General features: G+C 40.9%; 1 protein-coding gene across 1 annotated transcript in view; it reads right to left on the bottom strand.

Annotated features, from left to right (window-relative positions):
- Positions 1 to 16,416, bottom strand: part of tenm2a (teneurin transmembrane protein 2a) — a 206,682-nt gene continuing 190,266 nt past the window's right edge. The window contains exons 14-29 of the mRNA XM_060885595.1: positions 14,202 to 14,412; positions 13,909 to 14,028; positions 13,239 to 13,500; positions 12,580 to 12,847; positions 11,096 to 11,239; positions 10,363 to 10,612; positions 10,238 to 10,258; positions 9,912 to 10,141; positions 7,862 to 8,016; positions 6,705 to 7,594; positions 5,782 to 5,957; positions 4,734 to 4,969; positions 4,311 to 4,607; positions 2,455 to 4,072; positions 2,205 to 2,335; positions 1 to 1,716 (exon numbers count right to left, since the gene is read on the bottom strand). Of these exons, the coding sequence (XP_060741578.1) occupies positions 976 to 1,716; positions 2,205 to 2,335; positions 2,455 to 4,072; positions 4,311 to 4,607; positions 4,734 to 4,969; positions 5,782 to 5,957; positions 6,705 to 7,594; positions 7,862 to 8,016; positions 9,912 to 10,141; positions 10,238 to 10,258; positions 10,363 to 10,612; positions 11,096 to 11,239; positions 12,580 to 12,847; positions 13,239 to 13,500; positions 13,909 to 14,028; positions 14,202 to 14,412 (5,750 nt within the window). The 3' untranslated portion in view covers positions 1 to 975. The remainder of the gene's footprint in view (positions 1,717 to 2,204; positions 2,336 to 2,454; positions 4,073 to 4,310; positions 4,608 to 4,733; positions 4,970 to 5,781; positions 5,958 to 6,704; positions 7,595 to 7,861; positions 8,017 to 9,911; positions 10,142 to 10,237; positions 10,259 to 10,362; positions 10,613 to 11,095; positions 11,240 to 12,579; positions 12,848 to 13,238; positions 13,501 to 13,908; positions 14,029 to 14,201; positions 14,413 to 16,416) is intronic.

Genomic DNA, 16,416 nt, shown 5'->3' with positions numbered 1-16,416 from the left:
TTTCTTGGCTAAAAATGGTGACGTCTTCATGATTGTCGTAGAGTACTAAGAATAATAAATACATAAATAAAAATAATGAACATAAAATAAAAATAAATAATTTCTTACGCTAGTTACGGTTAAGCAGTTAATCTTGATAGCATGAATGTTTCGTTCTTTTATTTTTTCTGATGTTTCTGTACAGAAGTGCCCAAGTGAGAGTCTCACAAATCTACTGCAACTGAGATGTACAAAACTATCGCGTCTAAAGCCCACTCGGAACATCAGTGTTATCCGACACATCACAGATATTATTCTAATCTTCCAGTGACAAAACAAAACTATGCTGGACATTGACCTTATGCAAATATAGCCATAGATTTTTTACTTGTTTAAAAAATAATAATCAAAATCAAACAAAACAAACAATTGTCCTTTGTTGGAGTTCTGCTTTCTTTAAGGAACATAAAACAGTTTGTAGGTGGGACTTGCCGCAGCCGCACTTGGCAGTCCTGTTATTGAACGTGAGGCCTGAGATTGATATGACTGATAATCCACTTTGTGGATGTTGCTCAGTTCCAGTGTTGTGACTAGGCCTCATAACAATGTGAGAGAAGCATCCTCTCTGTAATCTGGATCACACAGGAACATGTAGTACCATCTGGCACCAGTGTCCTCACCGAACCCAAAAAATATGGGTAAAAATATTATTTCTTTTTTAAAAAGGGGATTCTTTTTTCATATTAACAGCCGATCTGTTTTATTTGCAGTGCACAAAAACAAAGACAAAGTTCTTGCAAATTATTTTTTGCCCATGGCAGTACCAATAATATTCTTTTTAAAAGTCCCTGCAGTGTTCAGCGAGTTACCCCTTAAGTTTATTTATTCTCCGTGGGTAAAGGAGATATAGGTCAAAGGAGAATAGGGGTGAGACAAAAAGTGGTGCAGAGAAAGAGAATGAAGAATGCAGAGGATAAGAATGCACTCATAGTTCTGTTACCTCTTGCCCATCTCATTCTGTCTGAGGAACTGGATGTTGGTGCTGCTGTCAGCCAGTTCAGGGTATTGCTCCACAGGTAGCACATAGTAACCGTCATAGCCCTGAACTCTCCCTGTTGAGAGCAGCTGCTGCCTCTCACCCTCGGTCCACAGACGGCTCCCTTCTTTACCATCCCGTGTCCTCTGCTGCTCTCGCAGCCAGGCACCTGCCAGTGCCCGCTGACGTGCCAGCTCTAGTAGCCGGGCGCGCTCCTCGTCCAGTGTGTCCTGCGCCAGACCATAGCGCACGCTCAGGGACAGTGCAATTGATCGCAGCTCTACAGTGACGCCGCGCCGTGAGCGTCCGCTCACGGTGACATTGATACCGGCTCCCTCCAGCACTTTGCGCCCGTTGCTGAGACCCAGTGCAAGCAGGTCTGCATCAGCTGAGCCAATCTTCACAAAGAAGTGGCAGTCACGGCCATCCTGCACGTAATGCGTTCCCTCCAGGTACGCAGCGTTGTTGAGAACTAAAGCCACCTTCTTGCTGTCGTCACTGGCTGTAGTAGAGACACCTGTCACTACACGACCCTCTTTCACAGCCAGCATCACGCCCCGCCCAATGATGGATGGCACTGTGCCAAACCAGTGACCTGGTTTATCACGCTTGCTCTGTCGATCTTTATTGAGCAGCTGACCTTCTAAAGCCATGAAAGCCTGGCTGTGCCTCTCAGCCTCCTGTTGAACTCCAGACATCAGCTGCAAAAAAAAAAAGATGGCTGGAGTTACGCCGCAATTATTTTAAAGAAAATTGTTAATTAACACAAACAAGCATTCCAAACATCTAAGAATAGTTGTTCAAATAAATATTTATGAGCAACATTTTGGAGTATGCGTTGATTAATTTATCAAGTGTGTTTGTACATCATTAATATTTCATTTATAACAAAATCATTTTTATATCGGTTTTAATGAAAGGAGAGTGTGTGCTTATCTGTTATTATGATAGTCAGTGTAGCTTAAAGTAAACATGGAAGTGCCTCATTTTCCAGCTGACCACATATTTAAAAGTTAGAGAATACCTTAATAACTAAAATAAGCTGTAGAATTTACGTTTACTGATGGAATTGCAAAGTGAGCTTTGCTTCGAAAAGTCTTTACATATATACACTACAAGTACAGTGCAGATTGTGTTGAAATTCGCTCAAATTTCTGGGTTGCATTTTTCTCATGGATATAAAACTCACCTGGCCATTTTCACACTCCTGACTGGCTTGGAGCTCATACGGTGGGTCCACAAAGTATAATGTGTGTTTAGGAAAGCCAGGGATGATGTTACTGAGCTGGAAACCAAACATCACCAGCCAACTCTTTACATCTGCACAAGAAAGATAAAAAAGACTCGAGTCAAAAGCTCATATTAATCAAGTCTTATTAAATGCTCTCATTTTGTGTCTTCCCCATCAATGAGTGTATAGACCAAGGCCAGACACTTACCTGTGACATAATTTTTCACATCCAGCATGTCGCTGAGAGGATTATTGTTCTTGAACATGTACAAGTTAAAGGGAGCCAGGTCCTTGCTGATCTTCTGCCACATGGTATAATCAGGCGATGTCCATCTGGCTGCTAATACATCATAGTCCCTCTGTGTGAAATGCACTAGCTTGGTCAGCGAATCATAGAGGCCACCGTGGAATCCGATTACAAGCTGGAACTCAGGATTGGAGTCGTGGTACACCTCACCGTAGGCCGTGTACTGCACCTGCTTGATCATCTGCCCGTTGCTGCTAAAGACAGCCAGTGGTGTTCCGGTATTGTCCGAAGCAATATAGTACTCTTCACCACTGCTCACCTCCATGGCAAACAGATGGCCTTGCAGGTCATAGTAGAGTGAGGTGATTTCTGAGCTTGAGTGGTTGAACACATGTGTGACTCGCACCGGGTTGTTCAGGTCAGCGTAGAAAAACTGCAGGTGCTGGCCCAGGCTGTTCTTGGTGGAGACTCGTCGTCCCTGACCATCGTAGCGGTACTGCACACTCCATCCTCCTCCTACACGGCTGTAGGCTCTCATCAATTGTCCCTTTGAGTTATAGTCAAAGATGTCTGAGCCCCTCTGGCTTAGAAAACCGTCCTCATCCAGCTTGTACTGCACATCACCCAAGCGTGTGATTCGGTCACGCAGGTCGTAACGTAGTGGCATGAGACGGGCACTGTTGCCAGGGTTCAGTAGGTGCAGATTGCCATTAAGGTCATAGCTATATCGCCAGGTGGACCAGTCATTCACTTTAACCCCACTGAGCTGACCATCACCATCATACTCATAGCGGTATTGTGTTGTGTTGGCATATGGCCCAATCTTCAGCTCGCGTTTGATCACACGACCCATGTTGTCATACTGCACTGTCATCCAGTACATGAGTGAGCGGAAGATTTCATACTGCACCTCTTTTATGCGGCCATGTGCATCAAAGTGCTTGCTGAGTGTCATTACGGCCGTGGTGATGATCTGATTGATGTCATAATAAATGACTCCGAACTTGCCGAAATGTTCCACCTTGCCAGAAATCTCATCATAGCGGTACAAGTCCACTGGTAGTGGGGTCTCACTGATGACTGGCTTCATGCTGGCTATGCGGAAACTGTTGTCGTGATAGGTGTAGTCAAAACGGGCATTCACCATGCCTTCCTCAGAGAAGCGATAGATCTGTTTGTCCACCAAAGGTCCCATCTTGCGATATCTTATTGTGCAAGAGAAGCCTCCACTCTGCAGATTGACCATCTTGAGTACACCAGTTGATTCATCATAGCCAAAAGTGACAGCAGTGCTGTCATACAAAATCTCAGAGAGCTTGGCCAGTTTACCATATTTGTAAAGGACACGCCGTCCCATACCCAGAAAGTATGTGGCCTGAGGGCGGCCATCTTCACTGAAGTCATATATGATGGAGGCGTTGCTTTCTGGGGGGTTATAAGTGTTTCGGATATAGCCAATGGAGACATGGGTAAACATTGTGTGACGAGCCACGCTAGGCATGGTGACTGCAGTGATACGATCAGATGGATCAAACTCAAAAATGTATTGCCTCTGACTCTGCAGGAGCAGCACCATGGACTGTATAATGAAGAATACAAGACATATTTCTTTACTGGAAACATAGTTTATATAAATAATCTCAAAACAGTTTAAAGCAACCACTAGAAATACCACTTTAGTATACTTTAGCATACACATAGCAAAGCAGTAGCAATAAGCAATTTTTAAAGCCATTTGCTGACATATAGCTGTCTGAAATTGCATTGATTTGATTTGAAATTGCACTGACAAACCCGAGCAGATCAGACACACTCACCTTGTCCAGGTAGCTGTAGCTCCACACCTTGCCATCAACAAAGGTGCGGGAGAGGATGCGTCCTTTTTGGTCAAACTCTGTCCTCTCACTCATACTGCCACGGTGCAGGCCCACCAGCCTTCCCGTGGAGGAATAGGACACGTTTACCACAGCCAGGCTACTGCTGGGCTGCCATATAGCAGGTCTGCCCTGAGCATCATAAGTGATCCTTAGTGTGAACTTCCTGTGGTCGTCATAAATTTTCTCTGTCCGTGTGTTCCTGTCAAAGTCGATGGAGAGCAGGTTGCGTCCATGGGCCTGAAAAACAGACATGTGTAGCGATGGGTAATTCTCTGTTGTTGCTGGCACAAACCTCTGGACATAGATGTCCCATTCAATTGAGCATGTTTGATGAGATCCTTGCAGTGCAGCGGCTTTACTCACCCTTAGTTTTCTGCCAAACACAGTGACCTTGCCCTTGGTCAGCTCCTTTCGCAGTCGCCACTCTATGGAGTTCAGTCCATTGTCAGTGGGCAGGGTGATGTTTCTACGGCCGATGGTAGGGCTTACTGAACCGGCCAGAATGTGTGGTTCTGTGTGGTAGCTGATACCCATCCCATTAGCATAGACCACTCTCAGCGTGCCGTTGTTACAAAGTTGGTAGCTGTTCCGTACTTGATCTGCAGAGCCACCAGAGTACCACAGATTTCAGTCAAACTAATGTAGCATTTAATTTCCAAAACACATATAAATAAATTATATTGTTGAAAATAAATGACTTCTTTTGGTTGACTATAAGAAATTTTGTTTGCATACACAATTATAACTAGTTTGTTAACATATTTTTTTTTTTTTTGCTTAAATTGAAAATTATAATAAGCTACTATAAATGCACTTCTTCATTAGATTAAATCCATTAGACCAAACGGACTAAACGTTATATAAATATGCTGACTTTTGCTTATCTGTTTTACTCAGATTTAGAGTAAATTAAGAGGAGGAAGTAGGGCTTTAATGAGAAATCTCTGTGAACAGATGTCGAGCAGGAAACAGCTGGAGATTTTAATGATTCTCAACTTCAGGTAGCTGAAAGTTCTCATCTCTCTCTACCCTCTTGGGCTAACTCCTTAATTAAACTTGTACATTTTCCCTCTCCAAGCTCCTAGAACGACTCTAATGGTATTATTTTAGGCTCTGTCTCATCTGGTGTATGGGTCAGGGAAAATTGGCCCAATTGCTCATTTCTTCTTGGTGCAAACCTGTTAATCATAGATTGGTCTGGCAAGGCAGGGGCTTAGGAAAAAAGGGCTAATATTTTAACCGAGATGTAGTTTTATGCTTCTGCAGAAAAAAGTTCAGATAGTATACTGTACATCGCATAAATGTTTGTACAAATCTTAACATAAATCATTTACGCACATACTGCATGAAAAACAAGCGATTAAAGCATATTATATAGCTCGTTTTAGTTCAATGGTATCAGTACACACACCTTGTACTACAGTGTAGGATGCTTCTACTGATGAAAGATTGGTGATGACAGTGATGTCATCATCTCTGTTTGAGCTTTCGATGTCAATGTTAATGGATTTCTCAATCTCTCTATGTAGGCTTGTGACCATTCCAGTCGGATAAGTCATATTGGTAAGCCTTCCCTCGCTGTCATACCTGCAGGCACAACAAGAAGTTCACAAAACTAAACTTAACAAAAACATTTCTGAAATAAACAGTGGAACCACAATCAAACTCTGTGATTTTTATGACTTTGAAAGCTTCAGCAGGCTGTTTCTCATGTAAATTTGCCATTGCATCATTTGGGTCTGACTGAAGCACAGCAGACCCTGTGTGAGTATGACTGTTCTGTCACATGAAAGCAGGCATCTGTTACTCTCATGTGAACTTGTAGGGTAATATCAGAAATCAAACGATTTGAAAGCATATCTTATGGCAAGGGTCTATGTATTGGCTTACATGTCCCTAGCTTACTCTCTCACTTTTTTTCTTTCCATGTCTGTCTGGAATTCCATGGAGGCAGTGTTTAAAGCATATCAAAGATCTGTTCCAGACTAAGTGATGTCTGTTTCAGTGGAGTTCAGTGACAGCAACACACCATATTTTTTTCTTTCTTTTTGTAGGCGAGTGCAATTACGTAGGCAGACAGCAGAGGGAAGCAGTGTTCCACATAATTCCCATAACGTAGGTATGATTCTGAATACAAATGTTTACACATCCTGATTTCACACCATCATAGGGGAATAAACACGTCATGCAAACCTCTACAACCCATTTTTATTCAGAGGAAATTGAATCTGAACCTTATTAAAATGCTGAGTTCTTAGGTGTTTCTAAACCCAAGATTTAAACTAAATGACTTTGCAGATGCTCACACACACACCCATTCACTCACTCACTTACTCATAAAATGTGGTCCATCCTGTCTCGTCAGCCTTACTGGCCAGCAGGCCTGTGCTGCCACTGTAGCTGAGCTGTACAATCTCCTGGTCAACAGTGGAGATGGAGCGCAGATTGTCTTCTATATCCAACCCTAAAGTTAATACCTTGTTGTCAGGCTGTAGCTGGAGTCTAACTGTGCTAGCTCCACCCAGGCCGCCACCCTCCCTTTGTACTAGCACAGTATTGTTACAGTTATCCACGACAGCAGCAAGCTCTCCCTCAGGCGTGTAGCTGAAGTTGTAAAGACTCATTCCACTGACCAGACTGATGGTTTGCAGGTGAAGTCCCTCCTCACTGAACACATAGAGCTCCTGTTCTCGTGGTGATGCCACCTCATATTGGCCAGCTGGGTTTGGGCCTGGGCGGTTGGAGTGTACAGCTCGAATGCGGATGTTGTTGAGGTCAGCGATGTAAAGTGTGCCATCAGGAGCGACTGCTAGTGAAGTGGGGGCATTGAGGCTGGCATCAGTGGCATAGCCTTCATCGCCAGCAAAGCAGTTGCAGTTGACATCGTTCTTGCAGTCACACTCAGAGGTGGCACCAGCCAGCAATGAGATCTCCCCATTGGCACTAACTTGCCGCACACGGTTGATTTTTTTCTCATCGCTCTCAGCAATGTACAGCACGCCAGAATGGGAGACAGCAATGGCAGTGGCACTCTCAAGTGCTGAATGAATAGCCAGCCTGCTGAGGGAGTAGTCAATACCTGGAACTTGGCAGTGCATGGGTCTCCCAGCCACAATGCTTACTTGATGGTTTTCAGTGATGCGAAGGATAACATTGTTCTCTAAAACGTACAAGGAATTGTCCATAGGGTTGACTGCCAGGTCAGTGGGCCACTCCAAACGCACCTAAAACAGAGCAGCAGTCATGGTACATATTCCAAATAGATCAAATAGATCGGTTAATAGGTTAATAGCCTACCAATCAGAATTCATATGTCTTTTAGTCCAGCTTCTAACCAGATGCCTTCTGATAAGCTAAAAGTGTGTTTCATTTTAAGCTCATACACCTTGAGAACCCAGTTCACTAATCAAAAGCATAAGCAAGAAAAAAGGCACTACTTCTTTGAGGATTTTGTGGTCCCCTTGCATGCAAGTATCAGACCGCTTGCGCACCTGGCTGACGTCCATGCTGGTGTCACAGCTGAGTGGCCGTACAGCAGTGAGATCATTAGCCCCTAGCAGTGTGGAGATGATCCCATTCTGGTCCACCTTCCTGATCATGGTAGCATCCACAAAGAACATCAGCCCGTTTTTGTCAACTGCAATACCTAAGCCAGAGAAAAGGAGAGAAATAGTCTGGCAATAATTCTTTTTTTTTTCTCAAACGTGCCATCAGTCGTTTAAAATGTTAGACCCTCCTATCCCATTTCCACTCCAGCAATAATATACATCCATCAAATGTCACCTTCATCAGAGCATATCGGTTCACATATGGGGGCGGAAGAAGAAATAGACCAAAATAGCTTTCAAAGACATTGAGACAATGAGAAACAAATAGAGGAACCTGTGTAGGTGTCTCACAGAGGAGGTCAAAGCTGCTTTTCAGTAGTGTTATGACTGAACTGCGAGGCAAAATGACAGGAAGACAGATCCAAAGAGAGCAAATGCAGGGCAAAAAGATGCAAGAATGCCTCTGCAGATGCTTCACTGCTCACTGTCTTCTGAGAATCAGGAACCAGGCCTCTGTAGTCTGCTACCCTCTCTATTCATGATTCCATATCGAAGACAAAGAATGTGACAGAGTGACATTTCTGACAGTTTGGTGTCAAGTTTCTTTTTTTACAATCCATCACAGCATTTCCCTTTAAGAGCCGTATTCAGATTCAGTGACACAAGTTCAACAAATACGGCAATATTTAAACATAAAAATTCTCCCTATCCGGTTACCCGGTGAACAGCCAGATTTTTTTTATGGGACATTTTATTGGCTGTGTCTAGCATACTGTCTTTCAGGACAAGCATTACAAAATGTGGCCTGACAAAGCAGATTGCATTAGTTCCTGTGCTGTCATTTGCAACAGGATGTGCCATGCAAGAGATAATAAAATCAAGAGACAATACAATTACAGTTTACACTGTTAATATTTTGTTAATATAAAACTGAGAAAAAACACCTAATAGCCTAATATATTGTGAATATGTTTGTCATCATTAGGACAAGGAAAAGATTGTAGTTGTTTATGACACAATCACCACAATGTTTCATATTTGACAATAATAGCTCCACACACATTAATTGGCTGCAAGCCACTTAATAGCACTTGATACGGCACATCCTGATTTATTATGATGAACAAGATATAGTTTAATATTTTGTAATTACAGCAGCACAAAACAAAAAGCTTAGGCGGAAACGAATTCATGAGAATCAAATCATGAGGACAATTATTAATTTCTTATTCTGTGTGTCACTATTATAATTTAGACACATAATATGAAAACATGCAACCGAGGTCATGTGCACAAAGTGGTGTGTGTATTTATTTCATGCTTTAATTTTTAATTAATTAGTAATAACAATAATAATAAAGTAAAATAAGTCCATGCTTAAGTGGATAATCTGTAATGAGGTATGAGGACTATATAATGATGTACAATTTAATTGTTTACTCTTCCCTTAATGCACACAGATCAACTCTGAATATGGTGCATAATGTGCTTATATTAACAATAATTCTTACCTGTGATTTAATATTTCATATTTCACATTTACAATTTTTCTTTTTAACTTTATGCTGTGATGGATTTTATTCATTTTAAAGCACCAAACATGTAACATATCTTTCATATATGAAATTTCTATATTTCATTTGATGTATTATAATTGGTAATAATTAAACATGATGGGTATGCTGGTTTACTGCTCCTCCTCTTAAATATCTGTTTACAGCTATCATTGTTAGTAAAATGGTTAAAGCCAAAGCCAGCGGGAAAACGAATTATCCTTGAAAGACAGCAGAAACTTTGAGGCTGCACCGGCTGCTGATTCCCAACAGCATAAAGTTGAATTAATAGCTTAGGCTTGAATGTTCACTTTCATTGAAACAAGGACTCTTTTATACGTTAGGTGTCAAAGACAAGGGAACCAAGATAAATGTATTATAACCTCTGCCTGCTGTGTAAGTGAATCTACCAAGTTTTTCTTTTTTTCTTTACTCTTTACCTTTTGGGCTCATAAGAGTAGCCTCCACAGCCTTTCCTCCATCCCCACAGCGCTCATCAAACGGTAGACACTGCTCTCCTGTTCCTGCTACTACCTCGGCATTGTCAGCCAGAAGCCGCCCCCCAGTGAGTGAACGCACTTTGTAAATCCTTCGAGAGTTTGTATCTGAGATGAACAGAGCCCCTGTAACTGGGTCTACGGCCAGGAAGTACTTATGTGTTGGGTTGTTGCTATGGGAAATGATGAAGATAGAGTTAACAGCAGATTTGATATATACATATTATTCAAGGATCAACATTTAAGTTACGGTAGAAGCCAAGGCTTACCTGTGACGAAAATCCTTATTTCTTTGAGGCAGAAAAGGGAAGATAAGAAAATACAATTCCAACATGTGCAACGGTAAGGTATCAGAAAGTACATGCAAGAAATATATGAAACCCTTTTGGTATACCTGAGTTCTAACACACGTGTAGTATTGAGAGACGGATACACCCTGCGCACAAAATTCAGGTCACCCACGTACAGGCTGCCATCGATACCTGCTGCCAGTGCGACTGGTGCCAACAATTTATTCCCATCTGCTAATCCGTTACAGCTCGGACAGGAGATACTCCGCCGACGCCCATTACCCATAATGCTGGTTATGACTGGGGGCTGTTGGCAAACAAAGACATTCTCCCCACAGCCTTTATGGAGGATTCCTGGATTGTAAAAGAAAGCAGAATGTGTAAAGATTTACTAGTAAAAAGAAAAAAAAAATTATGTTCAGAAAGTCATTTTCAATAAAAGCAGTTTATAAGCATTGTTTTTTTACTGCTGCAGCCACATTGTTAAAATGTGAATTAGGTTACTGATTGACTCAACATTGAACTTCACAAAGAAGCACCAAGACTTATATATATACTGTATATATATATATATATATATATATATATATATATATATATATATATATATATATATATATATATATATATATATATGCCGACTTTTCTACATTGGAATAATGCCATGTGGTGTTAGCGATAAATCAAACTTTTTACAAACAGGATTCAAAGCAATTTAAATTATTTACTAGGTTAAATCATAGACCTAAGTACTACCCTAGATGTTAAAAACACAGCAGAATGCATGAGGAGTAGGCAGGATTGAACACAAATTGTGTGCTAGAAATCAGGGCATACCGCTTCGCAAGTTGAGGATGTGATGATTGTCAAAAGACCATCCTCCAAGGTTAGAGGGCTCAAGTTCATACCCCTGCAGCACAGCCGTCCTCTTCTCCCATAACACCAGACTAGGACAAGTCTCATACTCGTAACCCACGGAGACTGCAAAGAGAATATATATATATATTGAGAGGAAGAGAGCAATGGAAGGAGCAAAGGGGAGAGGAACATAGACAGTGCATGTCACTCTTTAGACATTTAAAGCCCTTTTAATTGATTAAGTGTCAAGGCCCACATTAAAGATGGATCAGCTGAAAACTGAAGCTAGCTGATGAGACAATGAGAACCAATATAACTACAAAAACAGGTTTTTACCTCATAACTATTTAACTCAAGCAACTAGCAGAGCCAAGCATCATTAAAAAATACCCAACAATATAGACGAGGCACCTAGTCTCATCCTAAAAACTTTATAATCCTTGTAATCTGTATCTCATTGAGACAGAACGGATGACATAATAAAGAAGCTCTTTGATTTTTTTCAGTGTGAATTTATAGATTTTGAATCAAATATTCTATTTAAAGTCCTTTCATTACTGTAAAATAAAATGTAGATTTTCATAACCCTTTCCAGCTCCTCCATTGCAGTACTTCTTGCTTTTTTTATTTTTTATTTTTGGAAGCGATTAGAATACATGAATATTATCACTGATGGTACCAGGATAATGCCTCGCTCTCTGAACACAGCCGACAGTCTACCTCACTCATGGACTATTAGCTCACAACAGAATATTTTTTTTTTAGCATGCAGTCACATGTATCTGATTGCTCATACTCTACCTACCTTTTACATGACTGATTTTTTTTAAAAAAAAGGGTTGATCTGAATACTGACACCTCGTAGAGGAAAAGACATGTTTCTGCCACCTTTTTCTGTTTTGTCTATAACTGTAAGTCTATAACTGTATCCGTTACCTGGATTGTATGAGGGAGAACAGAAAGAAATAGAAATAAATAGAAATACTAGCTCCCTAATGAAAACTCACCTGCACACACTGCAGTAATGACATGCAGTACACAATTGTAGAATTTTACATACATTAATATAAATCTATTAAATGGTAAAACAAATTTCTGCATGAGGATTTGCCATGATTTGGTATATAGCTACAATGAGATGATGGCGAGGCAGAGTAAATAGAGCCAAGCTGATAAAGAGGGTGGAGTTGCTATCACACTGTTTGCACACACCAAATCAGTGACAGAGTGCGATACTCAGCAATTTCCTCCCAGCGCAGACAGCAGCATGGATACCTGAAGCAATTCCCCAAAGCTAGTCTTGACAAGGGCTACAGGCAGAGTGCTCTCTTATATCACACTGACTCCTCGGTTAACATGGCTGAGCATCGATCTTGTGTATCTTATGTGTTAAAAATAACCTTTATGTGAGCTCATATTACATCGATATATTCTAACGTATTTGAACCTAAATGTTTACTCACCCACTGCCTCAGAAAGGCCATAGACTCGCTGGCCATAAGCATCTGTTTTATCCCATATGAAGGTGTAGGCCAAGTTGGGTGAGGCATGAAACCATTTTTGAAATAGGTGACCTTCCACAGCCACCATCAGGTGCACCTTGATCAGGCTGAGCGGCACCACTGCCTGGGTCATGGTGATCTTTAGCAGCGAGCGGTAGCCTGCTGCCCGTGAGCTCAGGTGACATAGTTTCAGATTGGTTCCTGGTATCTCAATCAGTTCATGAAGAACCTGAAGAACATAATGGCCTGAGTTAGCAGTTCATAGAAATTGGTAGAATTTCTTCCTTAGGGATAATGAAAAATAGATTAAGCTCGCAAAATTGGAAAAAAATGAAAGAAAACATGATTGGATAAAGGAAATGAAACTAATTTTAATCAGATTCAGAAGCAGCTCATTTAAGAAAAAAAGTATAATATCTGTACCCTGTAGTCTCTGAAATGTCATAAACTGCTACTCGAGAGAAGCATAGTTAACTGATGTGCAATGTAATGGCTGAATGAGTTAGGGGCTTTGACAGAGAAAGGCTCGGGAAGAAGAAAAAAAAATGCTTTTATTCTAATACCTTGGCAAAAGAAATAGACAACATGACCCAGAACATTTTGTGGAACCTTGTTCTGACCTGAGTTTCAGGGATAATGGACCTCTCTCCAGGATGAGAGCTAAAGAACGAAGACAGGGGCGAAGCCACCACAACTGGATCAGGCCTCACAAAACCGCTCAGGTCACAGCCTGGGATTGTGTTCTCCTCCGTTTTCATCATGAGCGTGTCCATGGCATAGAAGCTGTTCCATGGGAGCCACACTGTGCGCTCTTGGCTCAGGAACGGCGCACGCTCGAAATGCAGTGTGAGAGAAGCGCCTCCGTTAGCGATGAGGTCAAAGCTGTGGGAAAGAACCGAGAAGGAGAAAATGTGGTGCGAGAATAAAAACATAATTACTTGTGCTGTACACATTATTGATGGCGCTATTATACTCTAAATGATTTTACAAGTCAAAACGCCAGTTTTCTGGGGGGAATAATTAATTTCATTGAAAAATTGCAGCTATTTAAGCAGAAAAGCTCTGGGTTTACATGACCCCAAATAAATGTAATAAACACTTGTTCTGTATTTCTGTTTTTAATGCGGTGGTATACATCAACAGCACTTGAAGCTGTAATAAACAACAGCGTAGACAGATTTAACAATGTCATAAGTAAGCTAACAATAGGGAGGGTGGAGAGAGAGTATTAAAGGCAGTTTATGGTTGCCGATGGAGAAGTTTATGAATTATGGTTTTGTATTCACTCACGTTCCATCCTGGCGTGTAAGAGTATATCCATAGTGAGGGTACTTAACAAAGGACACATTGACCCCCACCAGGGGGGTTCCATCTGTTGTCAGAACCTGGCCTCTTATCAGGGATGCCAGACTAAAAAAGAAAACGTACATTTAACTGGTTAAATATCTTTATACAAAGATGCAAGAAAATATTAAAAAAAAAAACAAAAAAAACTCTGCCCTTGCAATAGGTCAAAATCAAACAATGACACAGATTCTCTCCTGAGACAATAGAATACATTAAAAGTAAACCTGCTGCCCTACCTGGCATTGAAAGGGTTTTCTCCCTGAATGATATGTGTGCTATCCCGGCCAACCAGCATGTTGACACGCTCATAGAAGGAGCGAACCTTCTGCACAGGCAGCTGGCTCTGCTGGATCACCTGCAATGGGTCTCGGGAGCCACGGCACAGTGGGCTGTTCTGACATGGGCTCTGGATACAGCAATCCGGGTCCATGCAGTCTGTCAAACCATCTACAGGAAGAGAGAACAACCGAGAGAGTCATTTAATCATTTAATTCATCAATTGCTTTCACTTGTCCTTGTCCTTGTACTTTTAAAATATGAACAGATTAATATCTCTTCTCCTTCTGAGTACTCAAAAAAGAGTACGAAAGCATTTTTTTTTAAGATTTTCTGCCACTCAGTTACTGCAGCTTTATATTCCATCAAATTATATGTGATGTTTCTATGAAGTTTTTCGAGGACAGCTAAAATGATGCACTCGCAAACACTGCACATTTTCTGTACCGGCAATCATTATTTAGAGCCGGATTATATTCTGTTGCAATTTAGCCTTCATGAATCAAGAGAGAGCGCGGGAGAGACAAAGGTGAATACATAAGGTGGGCCCAGAAAAAGGCACCTTGGGTCAGAGAAAGCATTTATCTCTTTAGCTGCATCCCACTGAGACAAGCTGTCCACTCAAAGTCACTCTGACCCTTGAGTGGGGATACTTTCAAGGCCACCCTAATACACCCCTTCATAACACAGCACTACACCACAGCCTACATGTGTATGATCTTAAATTTCCTGTTTGACCTATTTTACTCAAAGTGGAACCATATAAATTGTCAAAAAAAAACAAAAAACGGCCAATCTGTAACTTTATGTTCTTGGTTCAGTTTCTTCCAGTTTGGGGTTGACACATATTTGATTTTAACACGGGTTTTACGACGGATGCCCTTCCTGACACAGCACCCCAATTTCATCGGGGCTTGGGAGTGGCACCTAGAGTTAAACGCTCAGTGAGTGGGGTGGTTCCCTGCCCAGGAATCAAACCCAAACCGTGGCGTTGAGAGTGTGGGATTGGTCCATTTCTTTAATCAAAATATATTACAGTGATTATGTTCAGGGCATCTTAGCCCAAGTGTTAACAAGTGGTTTAGTTTCTGACTCTCTCTCTACCATCCCTCTAACATCTTTTATTCCTGCCTTCACACTGCCAAGATTCAAACTTGAAAATGTACAAAAAAATCTAACGATCAGATAACAGAAATAAAATGAGAAAAGGGTTAAATGTTTATCTTGTGAACACTACACTGAAATATCTTTGAACTGGTGAGCTTCGATTATTTCACTATCTATTTCCCAACTGATGCCTGCTACATGACTCTGGTGTGATTGGTTTGGGACTAGTCAACACATCGCTTTTAAAATTCTTGGATACTGGATAATATGAAAATGGAGTTCTGGAACTGAGAAAAGTGAAATGCCCATATAGCTTGTTGAAAACATTTTTATAATACACATTTTACAGCCAATACTTTTTTGTTACCAATTTTGTAATTCCATTTGACATGTCCAAGTTTATGGGAAATAACCTGACAGAGTACATTTCAGCTAGGGACCCTCAATGCTGGCAGAAATCTCTAACCCTTTCTTCAGAATCATTTTCTTAAACTATGAAAGGTGTTAAATCTTGGTGTTTTATAATACAGCCTGGTGTGTATACTCGCTTGACAGCTTTAAAGTCTTGATTGACCTAAGTCAAGATTTTGCCCAATCTAGTTTTTAGGATGCAATCTATACAATCAGGGTGATGAGGCAAGTATGGCTTTTCTAAAAAGCAAAAGTAGGTGAAACCTAGAAATCACTGAAGATTATACAAAGTTAGTCATTCTGTGACAGCACATCAAAGTTGTCCATGTAGACTCCCTCTGTCTTGATGAGTTACTTGAGGGATGTAACTTGTGGTACATGGAAATCCAATTATTTTCTATTAACCTCTGCAGGCTTTCTTGACAAGCTGAATTTGTTCTTCTAGCGTATTGGATTATATCATGAAATTGTGCATCTAAACCTTAAGAAATCTGCTCAATACATTTCTGAGAAAGACATTTATTAATGCATAAAATATGAAAGAAATTTTGCCATATAATCTCACTAAATATTGATTTTATTAACAGAGTGTTACTAAAACCATTTTTTCATCCTACTCTTTTATGAGAATCAAGCTACAGGAACTTGGGAGGCGAC

Source organism: Tachysurus vachellii, chromosome 13 (genome assembly GCF_030014155.1).
Source record: "Tachysurus vachellii isolate PV-2020 chromosome 13, HZAU_Pvac_v1, whole genome shotgun sequence".
NCBI classification, from domain to species: Eukaryota; Metazoa; Chordata; class Actinopteri; order Siluriformes; family Bagridae; genus Tachysurus; species Tachysurus vachellii.
The sequence above is the reverse complement of the archived record's forward strand: the minus strand, read 5'-3'. Positions and strand labels throughout refer to the sequence as shown.